General features: G+C 45.1%; 1 protein-coding gene across 1 annotated transcript in view; it reads left to right on the top strand.

Moving 5' to 3' along the window:
* Positions 1-19,355, top strand: part of LOC107186934 (mitogen-activated protein kinase-binding protein 1) — a 67,852-nt gene that overhangs the window by 33,171 nt on the left and 15,326 nt on the right. The window contains exons 3-4 of the mRNA XM_015574907.1: positions 6,220-6,311; positions 18,989-19,211. Of these exons, the coding sequence (XP_015430393.1) occupies positions 6,220-6,311; positions 18,989-19,211 (315 nt within the window). The remainder of the gene's footprint in view (positions 1-6,219; positions 6,312-18,988; positions 19,212-19,355) is intronic.

The following is a 19,355-nucleotide window of genomic DNA, read 5'->3' as shown; positions in this document are numbered from 1 at the left end:
AGTCTTGGTTTCTTGAGCAGGGACAGCCCCTGAATATTCACGCGTCCAAGTGTTATTACATATTAAATACAGTCCACTATTTTTGTTGAACCAAGTTCCTCATTTACTGTCCGAGTTTGTGTAACCATTTCGGTACGTTCTACATTCGGTGCATCTCCAACATTCGGAATCATTGCGGGCGCGAACAACTTGACAGGAGCGGAATTTCATTTTCGTTCGTGAACCACGTGCTTCTCGATGCGGCTGAAGCTTTAGTAGACCATAGTACATATATCGTGCAAACGATCGATTAGAGAACTATCCTGCGAGGAAGGAGGAAACGTGCAAAAAGTCGGTTAATGTGCATTAAGTCAACGGTGGTTCTCGTGGAAGGACGTCGGCTGGATCATCGCTAAAAGCATCGCAACCGGTTCCATGATGGAACTTCCATCCGGAACACGCGTTGCTGGATCGTTAACGGCGGCGGACGCGCGAGAGATATCGTTCTTTCCGCGACGGTCCCATCCTTTCGATATGCTCAGCCATGAAACTTTGACGAGTCGCCGCGAATCTGTCTTTGTCGAAGGAAACAGATTTCGCTTCGATCCGCGACATTGTCCATAAAATACATACACCTTGTTATCCCTAAGAGTCAATATTCTTCAAGTCTAATATTATTCTCGTGCTAATTCTCGATCATATGTTCCACTCAATTTTACCTGCAAATTATATAGTTCGATTAAAGTATCAGCTGTTCCTAACGCGACCAAAGATCCATTCGATCCTAGACAACGAAAGTGACTAGCTTCGCGACTTAAACCATCCAGTCGTTATTCCCGATAAGAAACGATCAGCGTCGATCGGTATCGTCGCACGGTCTCGCAGCCGTTTTATGGAGCCGGTCATCGTGCATCTTACGACACTCGTGCAGTTAACCCATTAAGTCCCAAGCAGTGAAATAAGGCGATTTTTACACATACATATAATTATTTAATACTTATACAAGTGTGTAAGAAAGAATATAATAGCTACCAAATAAATTTTTGGGTCAGTACGTTTTGTGTAACAAAATGTTGCGTTTATGCAACTTTGAGCAATTTTTATATCGGAAAACGTGAATAAAATAACATACATTATTGTGCCGATAGTGTATATACAAAATATATTATATTACTAGATATCATCTTATAGAAGTTTATTCCCTGAGAAAGAAACACCAAAAAATTTCCATGATTTAAAAAAACTAGTGCTGTAAATACTTGAATTTCTTCAAATTTCGAAACGTCGTAGATTCTAAGTGAAGAAGAAACAGTGACGAAAAAAACCTTAAGCAAATCATTGAAATCCTCTTTCATAACTGCAATATGAAAAGCAGAATTGAATAATGTAAATTCACTGACAAAAAAATGCCAGTGAAACGTTGCGTTAACGCAATGTTGGTCCTAATGGGTTAACAGCGAGTGTTCCGCGAAACGACGACGGCAACCGACGACGGTCGTTACGAAACTCTCCGTACAACGACCATAGATGTACATACACAGAAATCCGTGGCACGCGCTCTCGTGCCCACATCCAGCGCGTGTTACCGATTTCCATGGTCCGGCGCGGCGGCTGCGGACGCTGGACAAGGATCTTGGTTGCGTCGTGATCTCGGTAGGTGTGTAGGTCGGTCCCATTAACGCCGGTTGTTTTCAAAGCGATCGTCGATCCGCGTCCACGCCGTGCCACGGCCCTCTCATTCTTTCGAAACGCCTCGCCTCCCGTCGATTCGAGCCTTACCGAACACACGTGTCCCGCTTCGTTTCTGGGCCTTGTTCGCAAACTTTCCTCCCAAGGTGTCCCAGTCGCTGAACGGATATTTCATTGTTGCGCTGTACCGCGACTGTCCCGTTCTCTTTCAGCATGATCACGACCGATTAAGTACTTTAGTAGCCCAAATACGTAACCGTTTAAACACACTGAATCGAGGACAAACGGGTTCGGTTGCAGTGATTCGTTCGAGGACCATAGCGAGATTCGTTTAAACGACGATCACGGGTTCCGCTACAAGTCAGTTCAGATTGATCGTTACAATTAGCAGCGTCTGGCACCCACGATGGTCTCAGAATGCCGTACAATGCTCGATGAGGTATTGTTTTAATCTGTACCCCAAGTTAAGAGCAAAAACATACTTTACAGATAATAAATTAATTTACAACGTAGAGCAATGTTTTACGAAGGATAGAATTGCAGATTTGGTTCTCATGTTTTGTTATTCTAATATAAACTGCGCCAGATATACGAACCTGTCGTTAATTTTCAACCGAGAGAAGTCTAAATTGCTACCTCGGACTCGAATTACTGCAGGATGCTGCGCTTTGAATTTGCAAGAGCGCCCGGCCTTGCAATTCTTCCTTTAATAACTCGGACGCAGTCTGTCCCTTTCCATCTTCTACCCGTTTCTACCGATTTTCTCCAGCCATTGTAACGTTCGATCAGCCGTACCGTCATAGATAGAAGGTTTCACCCCGAAGAAATTAATTATACTTTCTCCGACATTCGAACAGATTCGCGAAGCGTATCTCGTTCAACGATACGGACGAGCGACTTGGGATTCGATGGATTCACGGTGAATTTCAACGATTCTCCGATCCCGCAAATTGCCCTAATCAAGAGTTCGAGCAATCTGGAATCACAGTTCGACGCAACAATCAACGATTCTCTCGCGGTTTGGCGACCAGCGAACACCGTTAAATACGGTCGTATTTATCAACGATTTTTCCCAGCCAGCCTTTTGTAAATAATATCATTTAGATCGCCCACGCGAACCGAACTAGTCGTCCGCGTAACGAATCAATGTCGGATAAAACTCGTAGCCGGGACACACCGGCATAACTCTCCTTGTCTCTGCCTACGCCGATCTCGAATCTCCACGGACCATATACATACAATACAAGCTTCGCGTAACTTCCGCCAGTGTAAATCGGCGCGCGGTGGCCACGACATTCGAACGGAACTATTTAAATATCCCGATAATTCCATCGTTGCGTGCTAACTTTTACATGCAAAGTCAAATTTTTATATAATGAAAACCAGATTACGCTGTACACCGATAAAAAGGTGGTTACAGTAAATCGTCGATGAGTGTTCGAAGGCTCCTCAGCATTGAGCTTTGAAACGTCATCCCTACCACTGGGCACACTTGGCTGTGTCCACAAGGGACCCCATATGTCTAACTCCCATGTTGTTATTATTCTTATTCGGAAGGAAGAATTTACTAAATCCGTTGGTGAACGCATCAGAGCACTAAAAATGTTGAAAAAAAAAAAAAGTACTGGATTTAGCACGAAATTATTAGTGGTGGTCACACTGCTCGAGGCTCGACGATGATCGTCTCGAGTCGTTCTGACGCAACCGATCCTTACGATCCGTCGATTTTTCTCCCTTCGATTCCCCCAGGGTGTACTTGCTTTTCGTCGACACGCTTCATTCTAGAAAATCAGTCGTGCAATTAGCCTCTATCGCGCTCGAATCGCCACGAATTCCAGGGTAGTGAGCTTGCGGTAGGTAACGCCACGGTGGCTCGACCTAATGAGATTCGACCAACCAGCACACTCTGCGTTCGACTCGCCGATCTTCTTTCACCGGTTAACAGATGCGCCGCACCGGAAAACCCGTACCCCGCTCTGATCCGCATAAAATATGAAACGGCCAATTAGGAATCGACAGAAACCACTGTGCACGGAGTTTTCCCCGTCCGTTCCCCGTTCCTGCGTTCCAGCGCCGTGCACGTTCGACTTTCATCGAGAGTCTTCGACCAACGATCCTTCCACGGCTGCGAATCCGATTTGCGTTGGGGCAACGTAACGAGATTCTTTTTTAAACGTTTCCCCTCGTGTCCTCGTTTCGAGCGCAGGAGGCCTAGTCGATTTCCTTCCGTCTTCCCTCCGATTTTTTCGTTTCTGGGTTTCGATATGCAGCTTTCGACTAACGAAGAAACGCATGTCCACTTATGATAGTATTAAAGATTATTAATGGAGGTAGGATGCTTCTGTGTAGGTATGTAGTATTATGATAAGAGTAATAACGCATAAAGTACAGACGCACCATTTAACAAGACGTGAAAGGAAAAGGGTAATCGACAAGACCACGAAGAATGACGAATAGGAGTCACCGCACAGAGGCTAACAAAGAAAGCTCGTTCGCTTTCGCGATCGAACGACGACACGCTGCGTCGATTTACAGGGAATTGGCTCAGTGGGTCGTAATTACAAACGAATGATCGATGAAAGTTCTACAGGGGAGAGAGAGAGAGAGAGAGAGCGCGCAAGTGTCTTTTCATCGCGGGGCTCGGAGAAAAGTCGCGAATCGGGGATCGCTACGAGCAATCTTCTCGGTTTCATATGAGGCACTGCCGCTTTCTAGCATCCGACGCGTGTGCGGTAATCGAACGATTTACGCCGACGATAAAACTGTTTGCAAGGGCGACACTCGCTTTCAGATTTGCCCAGTTAAACTACCTTGACTGGTGGTTTATCGTAATTCTCTAAATTTAATGGATCCATTGCCGATGGATTAAAGCGAGGAGAGGAAACGTTCATCTTCGTGATCGAACAGTGGCTACATTGACAGATGATTTTTCTTAACCTTAGATTCCCAACCTAAGTAAAATTTACGTATTATTTCTGTTCAAGGTGCTGCTATTTTCTTAATTGACTCTCCATTCCTATCACCAAAAAAATCACCTAAAAAGCTTAACATCCTACATGTAAGATATACGTGTCGTTTGCATTAACAGAATAAATTTTTGGGTTATCAGCTCCGTTCTATCAGGAATCTTTCCTTCAATTTAAACAACTCAATACCATTTTCATGGAAAATGACAGATGATGAATTGAAATGTATATAGGACTGTTGTCAGTCTAAGGTTAATTCGAGGAAACTGTCTATAAATCCGAATTAGAGAATGGGTCAGAAAAGTATTGTTACGTGTCCACTAATTGACGTTGAAGGCTTTTAGCGATACTTTGAAAATCGTTCGGAATCCATGCCACACGTAATATCAAGAGGTAATCAATGCGCGTTTAAATCAATCTCTTCGTATCCATTAGCGATAACGTGGAGCGAACGCGATCTTCGTATGCCTTTCAGAAGCTAATGGCTTTTTCATTCCACGTCGCCCACGTTGGTCCATGAATTACGTGTGGCGGGTATATGCGCGCGGCAATATTTCACGCGTCCTGCAAATCAACCGCGTCAATGGCCTTGTCACGAATCGCCTCCGAGAACGAAAGCTCGCCGAGACCAGGAGGAAACCGCGCAGGGGACCGATGGCGTTGTTGTGTTCTCTTCGTTATCCCCACCGCCACGCAATGCTGCTTACCGATACCGATCGGGCGAGTTTCTCTGAAATTCTGCCCGGGAACCGCGAAGAAGAAAACGGAAGCACGCTGTATTAACAGACCCCGCCTTCGTGCGATGCATTTCAAGATCCGATCGATGCCCCAGTAGCGAACCGATTTTTCACGCGAGCGTCGTTAAGAAACTCGCACGACCATGCCGGAATTACCGCCGTTTTAAATGCCTTTCGTTTGCTCTCTTTGCCGCTCGATTGCCGATTGTCAGGCCGAGTTTCTCGTCTTTCACGGCATTTTCACGCGATCAAATCACCGTTCTCCGAACAGAAGCAAACAGGTGCCCGTTGTTTCTAACGATGCTAATACCGTTCGAATTAATTGCGCTTCTGGGATCTTTGGATCGCTATCCTCCGAGATTAGAGTACTCGTCTTGAGGATTATTGGATAACTGTTTCGCTACTCTGTTAGCTTCTCAATAATCTCTTATACTACAGGAGTGTGGAATATTCTTCGTGCGTAAACACTACCGTCCACAAGTATGGGACCAGGTCTGGTGATTAAACAGAGAGAAAAATATTATTCTAGCAAGATTTGATAACAGTAATATGCTAAAACTGATTGGAAACGATTTGTGTATGTACTGATTCCGTAACTTTTATTGTGTCGTAACAGAATAATGAGTTACTGTTCCATCAATTATGAACTTTGGTCCCATACTTTTGGCTGGTAGTGTATGTACTAAAGCCTTTGCAAGTTTTAATTTAGAATCGCTTGAGTATTTCGTGAATATTCCGCGCACACGCAACCCATTCGACAAAAGTATCGCCCCATCGAAAGGGTTGACGAACATTCGGGAGCATTTCAGAGCATCTTAACGATCAATTTGGGTTTCGATATGTTGCAGATCAAGCTGGAACGTGTGCTCGGCGTAACCGTGTCGAGCAATGCAGCCCTGGACTGCGATGCGACCAGCGAGCTGGTCGCGTATCCTGCTGGGTGAGTTCAAGACCGGTCTCTTCATTTTCTTTGATCGATGCCTTCGACGGATCTCGATCCCATGCCATTTCGCCGCCGTTCACTCCTGTGCCCCGCGTGTGTACACCTTTTTGATCCACATCTGATCCGATGGAACAACAGTTTCACCCTTTCAAATGATATTCGCCGATCGACTACTCAAGCTCGATATGCGAGAGAAGAACCTTGGCTAAATAATCGCAACTCCGTCGTTCGATAAAATATGCGTGACGTCACGTTCTTTGCGTTCTCCGCGCGGTAAGTTTCAACATCCGCGGAGTCATACTGTAAATAAAAGATAATTAGCGCGAGACGTGTTGCAACGCCTCTCTGAAAATTATTGTTCGCGTTAACACGAAGATGGACGGGAAATTACAACCATGAACTTTTCGAAGTTTCTTCTCCGTTACAAATTTAAATGGTATTTTGGCGTTGATCGTCCCTTGAAACGCGATCGTTGGTAGACTGTTTAAGTACCAAACGGCAGTTTACTTCGTGTTCACCTTGTGTCTCACTCCGCAGCTCGATCGAGCACCTGAATTATGTCGTTCGTGGAGCTCTAAATGATTTCCCGATAATGGTCGCTATCGATTGCAAAATTAAGATAATTACTGGGTGCAGCGGACGCAGAAACTGGGCAAAAGGGCGAGTCGCGAGCTCGTTGCGACGCGTTACGAGACTCGGAAATTTCGTTGGAATTTATTTTTACGGGACCAGAAGTTGCTCGACGCAATTACCCGTGTTCGCGATTTAGGGATAATCGGCAGCAGATGTTGCAAAGTCGATTCCTTCGAAAAACGGATTACAGTCTCATCAATCTTATAACTACGGGGTGAAACATTTTCTGTGATCCATAGCCACAAATTGTTATCGAAACTAGAGGGAATTGAAAGGAAAAGAAAATTTGAAGCACTAGAGCACAAGTGGCGATTCATTGTGAAATTATGTCCTATCTGTATGTTACCTACTATATCTAGTTGCCGCAAGTAGAGTTCAATTCGCCTTACTATTTTCCAACTAACAACTCGAATCAAATTTTTAATTAAAATATATCCTACACAAAGAGGATGAACTGTACCTCCGTTTCTGAAACGGCGTTATCAGTTTCCAGATGCTCGTGCTTAACTTACTTCATTCTCGTGTTCGAAGCGAAACATTTCTCTCGATCATAATTAGAATAAAGACGGAGAGCCGAGAGACTTTACGACACGAGTCGTATTACAAATCTGCCGTGTTAAAGGCCGGCCGATATTCGTGGGAACGAGCAGAGAAGAAACGAAGGATCGACTTTGCATAACGGGGCACACGGAAGCGCGGGATTATCCCGATCGGGCCGCGATATCGGATCGCGATATTTCGATGAAGATGCTCGATCGACGCTTGCGAAACGCGATCGAGTCGGGGTCGCTTCTTTGACGTGCAAGACTTCATCGAGTTGCGCTTGACTCCTCGGAAGAACGAAAGGAGATCGCGTGAATGTTGTAGCTCCATTTTCTGCGACGACTGCAGGTTTATTGAGAATGAAATTTTGTTTTCATTTATCGAATGTTCCGAAGATTCCAAACGCGAATTGAGTAACCGCTAGGATAAATCTCCCCATTACTGCCACCGTAAGATTGTAGCGTAACTTCATTTAATTATTGTACGTATCGTTTAACCTACAAATCGTCTTAGTTTGGTATATAATATTATTTAACACCTTTCACTAAAAAAATAGTTTTATACATTAGCAATTTATTTGGTACAACAAATATAGGTTGCACAGTAAAGGTACGGCCCTTTCTTTAGTACGATACCACCATCACTTCCTGCTTACGTAGTCGCGTTTTTGACACTGAAATTGCACTATCATTTTTCAACATTAACTTTTAAACACCAGGTATATACAAGTACATGTATTTCCTACGAGTCCCAATTTAAGAATAAAATGTTTTGTACGCAATTCTTTATACATTATGTTTTTGTTAGGTAAAATGAATAAAGTGGCAGTAAATGGGACATTTACTTTATACGGTAGATAAATTACGCGCGTCAAGCCGGCTGTGGAGGATTGTGGCGGCCGTGAAAGAAAGTTCAGTTTCTTCGTTAGCGCGAACAGCGCGGGAGGAAAAAATGCGCGCGCGCGATTCTCTCGGTCACGGATAAACGCGGACGGCACAAAAGGAGCCTCTCGCGGCTCGTTTCTTCTTCGGCCGCGTGAATGGAAGAATGGCGAAAGTGCGATGAAGAGATTATGTATGCCGGTTTATCGCGTGCTCCATACCGAGAAGACCGTTTCGTCCGCCGTTGCTCTCCACATCGCGTTATTGTCGAGCTCTGTCTTCATCTTTTTCCTATTATCTTGGCTCGCTCTGGTTTTGCCAACTGTCATTCGCGAATTCATCTCATTCTTTCCCTCGGTCGTCAATGGGTTAAGTAAGTGTAACTCATTTTTTCAATATCACCATTTCCGTCATAAGTAGCGTTGATCCAAAAACGGACGGTACCTGCTCTTAATCTGACAGACGGGAAGATTAAATTAAAAGTTCGAGACGTATTTTCTTCTCTGATTGTCAACGTGGATCGATCGTATCCTCGTTACTAGCTCGTCGCTAATTACTCTGGAATTTCAAAATCGCTAGGAGGATCGAAGGCTGCTCGAGGCATCGTTAAGCCGCTTAAATTTGCGACGCGATCGAATCAGACGGACTCGACGTGTCGCGATACGACGCGGCGCGTATCATGGATCGTGGCGACGCGGCAAAGTCGAATGCAACGAACCTATGTACGGTACTCGGACGGAAATCGGGTCAAGAGAGAGGTGAATGGACCAAAAGATTCTGTGTCGGAGATCCGCCTTGGCCGATACTTACGTATCGACGACAATTAAATCGCTCGATCGACCCGACAACCTCTGCGTCCCACCGCTCCGTTCTGTCTGCGATTTCCGCGTCGTGACAGGAATTCTCAACCGTGTCCGAGAAACCGGTTCCAGAATGCTTTGAAATCTTTCGATCGTTATCGTTCGCATGGATCTACGTACACACGACGATTCCTCGATTATTTATCAATTACACGAAGCAGAAATAGTTACCGAAAGATCGTTAACGCGGAACGTTTCGTTGTTGATTCACGAGGGAATTTTCGACGCGCGTTTCGATGCGCGTTTCCACCATGGCGCAGAATTATGGTACTTCTCGTTCCAGTAATGGACTCTAATTGCATAGAAGTTACAACGAGCTCGACGAGGAACCACGATCCGTGTGTGTACGCGCGTTTACGCGTGCGTGAACAAAACTCGCCGGGTTCGAAAGTAGTAGCTGGAAGTCGCGTGCTCGGTTTTCCTCGCGCGTCCGGTTACTGTATCGCTCGAGCTGTTACTTCACCGTCTCTTATGTCATCGCTTTTAAGAACATTCTTTTGGATCGGCCCGTCAGCTTGCTTTCGATTCAGCCCGATTCACGGATCCACGGGACCATTCACACGCCGCGTCGATGTCCATCGAGGGATCCCCATTGAATGGAAAGTGGCGAAGTGGAATCGCGTTATGCGTAATGCGCTCGACCGTACGAACGTTCGTCGAAAGGACCGCTACACGTAACATCGTTCTATCGTTGAATCTTACGGTCTCCTTTCCGTCGAGTAATGCGTTTGAACCTTACGTAAAGGTGATAATAAGAACAATAATCGTAAAAATTCAGAGGAAAGAAAAAACAATACAATATCAACATAGGTGTGCATATGGTTGAGAAAATATACTATACCGAGTAAATACTTTGCTAGTGTGAATCAAGCTTAATGCATCAGGCGACTCATTAGCCACCACGTCCTCCTAATTCGAGGGAGATTATCGGTACCACGATGAATCCCAGTTACATGCATTAAGGCTAACCCGAACGCATCGTTGTTGACGGTGCTATGCGAATCATCTGTGCCATGAGTTGGCTAATTGCGACTCGACTAATTATCGCTTGTTCGTAACCTAGCGCCTGTGGTTCAGTGTTCCGCGAGCATCGACTCGGCCCCCGTTACAGGGCCTTTTCTTCTGTACGAAAAATAATTTGTATATTCGCACAGACATTGTTTATCGTCTGTACAGCGGATTCTTTGCACTCCAGGGATTCTAGTAGCTCTGTACAATGTTTCAGAATTAATGTGACCAAAAGATTTCGGACAGCTTGTAGAGGTTTAGGTAACACAGTCAACCGAACGGTTTAACAACGTTCTCCTCTGTAATAGCGAATACTCCCACGAGTTTATGTATGTTTTTTTTTTTCACTATAACGCGTAACTGTTCCGTTTATTTTTGTTGAAACTCTGGTAACCTTTCGAAACACACTTTGAACTCTATTCTCTCCTATCATTCGTTAAACAAGAACTCAGGCCGTGAAAGTCTCTTCGCGCATTCGTATAAACATGGTCTCGTTTTCTTCTTCGTGTAATTTGGAATCGAACTGCTCGGTTTCCCGTGTCCCGATCCTGTATCGCGAACGACACGATCGGTGTCCGGAGCGCGATTCCGAGGTTAGAAAGTGCTTGACATTGCGTGCACCATGTTTCGGAACAAAGTAGGCGAGTTCCGCTTTCCCGGTTTCTCGATTTACTCTGTTTCCCAGTTTCGCGGCTCCAGACACACGGGACACAATCGAGGTTGACGATAGAGCGATAGAACGATCGTCCGCTAATCGACGGAGAAAATCTTCGCGCGAAGAAAAGTAATCGCGACTCTCTGAGATTTCACCGTTATGCGGCGAGCGTGTGTACACAACTCTTGGCCGCAGATTATAGGCTGCATCGGGGACAGCCGCCGCGAAATCCATTGCGAATGCTGTTATTTTGTCACTTTCGATTATTGCTCATCGTAGTGATTTATTTGCAAACGATCCACGTGTCCAACGCATCGTGTTTCATTATCTCTTCGAGAACGAATAAAATTTATCATATAGATATGCGTCCTGAGATCCGTAATTTGAATTTTCAATAGAAAACCACAGTACTGATGCAAATGATCGAAAATAGTCGACGATGATTAAGGGGGACAAAGAACAGTTTTTATATTGCGTTGGGAAGATTAGCATCTCTAAATACAACAAAGTGGTTTGCGAGAAGAAGCTCGTAGAGGTTACCAGAGTCGTGATCGTACAATGACCACGGTCACGAGTCGCCTGGATCTCACGAGATCTCGGGAGAGATTCGCATTTGCTACCGCGAAATTACGTTCTCTTTATACCCGTCGTCGCTGCAACAGTGTTGCTCGTACCAATATTGTTTCAAATTATTCGATTAGTCGTGGTAGCTTCGTCGAGCTGTTTTTTCGTCCTCTGTTTGGTACCTACCCGGCCAGAGTTTTTCTCGACGATGAATGAAATAGCCGGGGAAAAGTTGCCGTTGGATGCGATTCAAGTTGATTTCACGAGCTTCGCGGACCGGGAGGATGCATTTCGGATGCCATTAACCGACCGACCAGAGTAAACTCTCCTCCCGTTCCTGGAAAGTATATTCAGAGAAAACACTGTTTGTACTTTTATGGGGCTGGTAGTTACGCTTCAATGATGAGTTTGTTTTGAATTTTCTGGATTCACGAAGCCGCGTAATTTGTTTCCAGCAACAGTATCGAGCTCTCTAGGTATCCCTGAAAATAGTACACGGTGAAACATTTCGTGAATTCCGTTCAAACTAGGAAGTTCAATCTGATCGTAGAGGGCCACGGCACACGAATTTGGGTGGCATATACCGCGATCGGAACGATCGCTCGCGAAAACCTCCGGGCGTTTCATTTCACGCTAATTACACGATGCTCGACCGAGCGTTTTCCCATCGGCGCGCTCCAAAATCGAGATTGAACTTTCCTCCAAGGCCACCTGGAAATATCCAGGTCGACGTTTTCCTCGGTGCATCCTCGCGTGATCGAAGAGTTGCTCGCTCGATCGCTACGGTAATTGCGTCGTAAATGAAGCAATAGTCGCGGAAGACGGTTGCTTTTTCACGATGTTACAAGAACGAGGATACTTTGTAATTTCTTAAATATTTCTCTTAAACGAATCAAAGTCTCTTCTGTTTACAATGTTGTTCGCTATTGCTCGGAATTGACTCTGTTGTTGTTCTGGCAACGCACAGCTGGAACTAGCGACAGCGGGACACAATCTTTCCCGGCTGGCGAATCTGATGTGCACTGCGTGGCATAGCTATAAAACTACCCTAAAATTTTCAATCCTTATGTATTGTAGTTAAAATAAAAACGAACCACTTTTTTCCAGGAAATATAATCTATCCTTTTCTGAATAAACATTATTATGCTACGCAGTGTACATATACCTTCCGTTGGAACGTCAAAACAGCGGTCGTTTAATACATCGACAATATGTCGGTATTGCAATTTTTTCGAAAAGACAGGCGTCACGCACAAAAGCCTATACATATATATGTACTGCCTAGATGCGAGTGCTCAAAGTCCATGATTACATGCAAAAAAATTGAGCAGTGTTCCGTGACAGTTCTGACATCCGAGAATTGGAAATAACCGTCGATGCATTCTGCCGTGACTACAAACTTCTTCGACGTTGCCATCCAATCTACAAGAATATTCTGTCGGTGTCTCCGAAGTTTGAAGTTCGTTTCCGTTCGAAATGACAGAAGGGTTCATCTATCACGCGACAGGATCGACTTTTCCGCCGTGAGACCGGAATTATTCGTTAACGGTGGAGGGGTATCGTGACCAGTCCCTGTCGTCGAGATAAGAAAGATCGTTCGACCGTTCTAAATCGGCCGGTACCGTCGGGAAACTTATTAGACACGCCGTCGACCGACCGGTTTCTATGCTCGATAATCGACCCAGTGACCTTTATACTTCTAGCGACCTTACGTGTTCCTTTTGCACGCAACCCACGGCTAGAAATCACCAGTTCAGCCTTCCTGGTGCAACGTTCGACGAACTCCGCGTGAGACTTTCCTGGGGAATTTTTGGTTTCGAACGTTCGACTTCGCGATGATGGTATACTCCAAATATCAGATTCTCAAATCACATTTATTAACTCGATCGATCGGATTAATGCGGTGAGGTAGGAACCGATTAATATTAGACTATCCACGATACAAAAAATTGCGTTCATAAATACAAGGAGAAAGCTTGAAGGAATTAAATGTACAGCACCGAGAAACGCGAGGAAAGTGTTGCTATAAAACCCAAAGTCGTTTAAAAAAATTCACACGTGGAGAAAACCGCTCGAAAGCAATCGAGTCATGATAACTTCCGTGCAACGTTTTTTTCGTTGCATGATTGAGTCCGCGAAGTTCAGATTCTGGGATGCAGAGCAAAAACGATGGTTTCTATTCTTCCCAATCACTTGAGCTACAATTAATAACGCGGTAAGTACGAGCGCAGTCTGAATATACAGGCTGTTCGTTTCGATTCGTGCAGATTAAATGTGTTCGTTGTTCGAAACGCTAAGATTTTGCCACGATGTTGTTTATTCGGGTGTACATATGTATTTTTGTTTCTGTTCCGCGTAGGCTCGCGTGTCTCGACTCGATTCAGCTCGATTCCATAGCTCGTGGCCAGCGTGCTGGTTTCAGTAGGTCGTAGGTACGGTGAGTGTGCCTCCTTCGCACGACCTCGTCGCGTCGACGAGTCTCTTCTCGTCACAAGAGAGGTCTCCGCGTGGAAAACGACTTATGCCGCGTTCACAGTCGCGTTGCTTTAATACGGGAACAAAATCGATCGTTCGCCCCCGCGACATTCACAGAAAGCACGCTTTTCGGGAGCTCAGACGTCTATTGCCTCGCGCTCGCTGATCGATCACCTTTACTTCTTGATCTTCTCCCGAATTAATCTGTTCTTCGGCGAGAAGAACCTCCAAGCGTGGTCTTAACGCGAGAAAAGTGCACTACGAGATTAGTCGAGTGACTTCGAGTCCCGACACCTGTCTTTCGATACGGATTGAGTGTTTTACACGATACGCGTTCGATGTTTCAGAGAAAGGAAAAAATACAGACTACGCGTCGATTTCTCTTCAGTTTCCACGCGTCTCTCTCGTGCCTGTTTTATATCGAGCGCCGGGATTGAAATTCAATTCGAGATGTTCTCGAAGCAACGGTTCCCACGCGAAGTTTTCGAGAGACCAGCAAAAGTAGCCCGCGCGCGTGACGACGACTTCGCCGAGCCGCGGCTAACGAGGGACCTTTCTCGACCCAAACATTTTACTTTTCTCGGGGCTATGTTTCTCAAGGAACTTCATCCTCCACAGCCCGAATTTCCCCCTGATCGATGCATAACATTCCCCCGTCCGAGGAAAATTATAGGTAATAAACGTGTGTGTAACAAAGGCAATCGTAGCGTTATCTCAACCACTCCTTTCCGATGTACGTACAACCAGCTTGCTTCGTTCGGGATCCAGGCTGCGTTCATTAATTACCACCCGCGATTTCTTGATTTTCCGATTCTAAAAAAATCGTCGGTCGAACGGCGGAAATTGCGGGAGGTCGATCCTAAAAAATGTGGCAAAAGACGTCGATGGTTCGCGATTTTATCAATGTTCGCCAGAGACTGCTTCGTTACGTCGAATAACTTCCGCTATAAAGGTGTTTAACCCCTCCGGCTGTCCGTATATTCGATGTTGGCGAACCGGAAGCGCGCGGGAACCTAAATGGCGGCCAATGTTCGCGGGACCGCGCCACGCTGCTCGAACGCGAGAATTCCATTTACAAACGGAAGCAAGACAGTCGACTAGAATTGTTCTAAATTCTAAGAGAATGTTTGCTGATCTCGTAAGTCAAAAGTCAAAAGTCAAAAGATAATACCAGAATCACATTTTACGGGTCAAAAAGCCTCTATAAATGTTTGGTTTATAATAAATATCCTATAAATGAAAGCTCTATGAATTTAGTTCGTACTTTTACGGATCCAAACTACTGTGAGGCACAGCCTTCCCGATCGCGCCTCGTTTCTCGAGGAAGTCGCCGCGCGTATCGGTTTATCGATCGGACCGATTCTCCTGGAAGTTGCTCGCCGCGTAGTCAACTGACGTGAAAATACTACGACGGAGGAGTGCCGCGAGAAACAAGAACCAGGAGGGCGGTCGTTAATCGTTCCGCGAACCTGCATCCTCGCAGTCTGTCGCGCGTCTAGATTTATTCCGTTTGACCGTGTTTGCACGGTCGAGCAGACCGTGTCAATAAACTCTCAGTTCCCCAGCATCCGACATCGTTGCTGCTGCACTGTTTCCCGGTCGGGTCGCCTGATCGAGCAGAATCTCGAGAGGCAGCGTAAGCGACGATTCCTCCAGTCCCAATGACGAGAGTACACTTGTCCTCCGCGATGAAACTTTGCCTGGGATGATGCTCTTCCCTCTTCCTCGAGTCGAGCCCCTTCGAGGTCTGAACTCTTCTACGGTAGCGAACGACACAACATATAAACTCAACCAATTTATATGTCGATCTGCCAAGTTTCGCAATTTCCAGTACAAGTTGTGGAGACACGTAAATGCTCGTTTTGAGGAAGCAACGAGCGTATCGACTCGCAATAACGCAATCGAATAACAACTTTGCATCACCTGTAATAACGAACATTTCTAGACGAGACACTAAATAACTCCCAATCGATTTTCGAGGTACGTTTGCAGCTGCTTCTGCAGCTCAATTCAAATGAGTTCATTTCTCATTCTCATGTTCAAATGAGCGTGAACGAGGATAATAAGGTTGAGAGACTGAAACTCGTTCGTTCGTTCGTTCGTTCGTCGCGCCGTTCTTCGGACGAGTCCGGTTATTTAACGGGCGCGCTAAGTCGAGCGACCTCGTTGCGGCCGGATTACGTTATGTCGGTGTTTTGCTAGCGTAATATGGGGACAAATGGCAGCACGCGAAAGAAATGCCGATCGTCCGAGCGGAGTTTATTGACACGTTGCGGTTTAAGGTGGACAGCGCAGGGATAAATCGGCTCCGCGGCCGCGACCAGATGCAACGAGCCGCACGAGTCGCGTTTCGCGTTTCGTGTCACCGCAAAACCAGCCGCGTGCCTCAAATCTTGAATCTTGAATATCGCCTCAGTGGTACTCACCTGCTAACAAACGGTTTAATTATCCACCTTCTAATCTGTCCTTGAAACGACCTTTAATTTTCTCTTTAGTTGTTCATTGGGCCTTAATATACCTTGAATAATATTTATTTCAAATTTTCAACGATTTCGTAATACCTACCTTGTAACTTTTACTACATATTCGATAACTATCCTAATACTTATAAGTAGACTGCGGAAGTTTATGCAAATTGACAATTTCAGACACGAATATCTAAGAATTAAAATGGAACAGAATGTAAAATCTTGTACTAGAGGCTTTACTATGTTAATAATAATACACAGATAGTATTAAACTTCATTAAATTCATTACCTTATTTCAATTTCCAAGTTAAGTTGATGTTACTTCGAAGTGAGCGTCACTGGCTCGAAACTCACGCAGTGTAAAATCCCAGCGCGTTATCAAATCGACCAAGAAACACGCGCGTGCTCCAAGATTTTCAAAGGAGCGTGACTAATTCTCGCCGGGAAAGCCGATCGCGAGTTAAACGCTGTTACGCGGTGGACTTGAAATCGCGACGCATATTGCTTCGTTAACCGCATCGCGACTGTACCGATTCGAATATTCGTAAACACATGACCTCTCATTTTGTTCAAACGACGATATTATGACATTTCGTTACGAGTTATACCATAGTTTCCCAATTTTGTTTGATTCACCACCACCTTTCAAAGTTTTCTTTTGGTTCAATACCCCGTTCGCGTAAACTATTTCTATATTATCTTCTATGAAATCTTTGAATCTTCAAAATTGAAATTGAAATTGAAATTGAAAAAAATAAAATCACTAGAATGTCCCCTTGGGTCTCCTCAGTGCCCACCGGCAGTAAGCACTTTGGGAACCTATGGGTTATATCATCAAGAATGAATGCTCATCCTTAAGAAATGTTCGAACAAATATTACATCGATCGTACACTCCAGGAGATCGTAATTTCGCCAACGATTCTAAATATAACCGTGCAGGCTCAATATTAACCGCGAGTCACGAAGAGTAACGCAGATTAACCGCGGTTAATGTTCTCTCCAAGGACCGGTTTTTTGTTGTATCGCTGATCGTAATTGCCATAAGTAAATGACAATTTAATCATCCGTACGTGCATCTGATCCGATTAATTGCACATCGCGACGAGACCGTACAAGTTTCCCCAGACTGTTTCCAGTGTTCCACCGAAAATTCTGTCCAGCTTGAATTACGCGCGCGTGACAGGTAGATCGTGTGTGTAATCGAGGAGCACCTTGTGCCCGCAATTACTCGGCTCGCTTTCACCGACAGCCGACAGATCGAAGATTAAGTTATCCGTTCGTTCCGTTCCCAAAGAAACTCCAATTTCGCGTGTCACGGTCCTCGTGTTACGAGCGATAATTAATATCCGTCCCGGAATCCGCTCCTGGACTCTTCTTCTCTCCTCCGTAATTGCGATTACGGCTAGATAAGCATCACAGTCGTGCAATCGTACGCCTCCGTTTTCGCGTTCGAGAGTGGCAATTGAAACCGCATTACGGCTTTGAAATTGGAACAAAGCGATCGAAGAAGATCATACCTATCCAAATGGAAAAGTTGTTGAACAGCATAGATCGCCCGAGAGTCGCAAAATGAATGAGAGTAAAATTGAAGACTGACGTCTCGAATGTTTTTTGTCATTTCCTCAACACGCTAATCTGTACCTTGCTACTGAGCACAAGATTGCTGGTCTTCGAGAAGCAACGATGGCAACCTTGTGGTGGAGCAAAACAGGGCGATTCGTAGCTTTGACAGGGGTTCAAGTCAGTGACTATTCATGCACACTGTTGGATGCAGGCAGTAGTCAAAGACAGTGATACAGGTGGCAATAAACCCTCCATGACCCTCTGGGTCTTTTATGGCGCAAGCGAAATTTCGCGCTCAAATATCTCCAAAACGAAGAGATTGTTATTAAAGACAAAACCTTTTAACATTCAACTTGAAAAACTATTGGATCGTGTAGTAGAGACCGTCGAAAGTATGCTAGAATTTTTTCAGATTTTTTTGAAAGCTATAAGATAAATATATTAAGCTATAAGATAATAATTGAGGTCTTTTACAACGAGGGTGAAATAGGGAAAATTTGATTTATTCACGTGTAGAGCTCGAACCTCATCCGACTTTATTTCTTCTTCTGCTCAATCCTCGCCCGATTCGTTCTGCCTTTTTTCGTATTCACGTCAAAACCTCGAAGTGCCCGTTACAAAACGGCGTCGTTACTTGTCTGGTATCGTGCTCTACCACCGTGACGGGAGCCTCGTGGAACGACCCCGGAAAAAGCCGTATCTTATCGGCAAGGTATGCGCGCGAAAAACTTCTCCAAAAGAGTGTAAAATCGTGTACCACCGGTTACGCGGCGTTTTGCTCGCTCGTTATAAAGCCGCGAATAAAATTATTTTCCAGTTCGTATATTACATTTACATGTAACTACCAAGAATACGGCAGTAGCTAAAGATGGGTCAGAATGACCTTATATTCCCTGTACGAGAATTAATATGCAAACTATGGGACACAGACGACGCAAGTTAAAGTTTGTCTCTATTATTTTGTAATTAACTGTCCTCCTTGTCTATGAGCGTCCAATGAATAATAAAAACTGTTGTTGCAGCTGCACCGTGGTGTTGTTCAACCCTCGAAAAAACACCCAGGCCCACGTGTTGAACGCTTGTCGCAAAACGGTCACCTCCCTGGCGCTCGCCGGCGACGGTAGACTGCTGGCGACCGGTGAATGCGGTCACATGCCGAATGTTCGTGTCTGGGACATCTCCGATCCGTACAATGCGGTTCAGATCGCCGAGTTCTCCGGGCACAAGTACGGCATCAATTGTGTGGTAAGTATGAACGACGAACCTTTCCTTCCCAACAACGTTTCGATTGATTATTCACGGAATGATTACTCGTAAATTCGTTGTGCTCGCGTGAGAAAAATGGAGAAAAGCGACAGAGCCCGGAAAAAGCTTTGGATCCACAAGATC

Source organism: Dufourea novaeangliae, unplaced genomic scaffold (genome assembly GCF_001272555.1).
Source record: "Dufourea novaeangliae isolate 0120121106 unplaced genomic scaffold, ASM127255v1 scaffold81, whole genome shotgun sequence".
In the NCBI taxonomy this organism is placed as follows: Eukaryota; Metazoa; Arthropoda; class Insecta; order Hymenoptera; family Halictidae; genus Dufourea; species Dufourea novaeangliae.
This window is presented reverse-complemented; position numbering and strand designations above follow the sequence as displayed.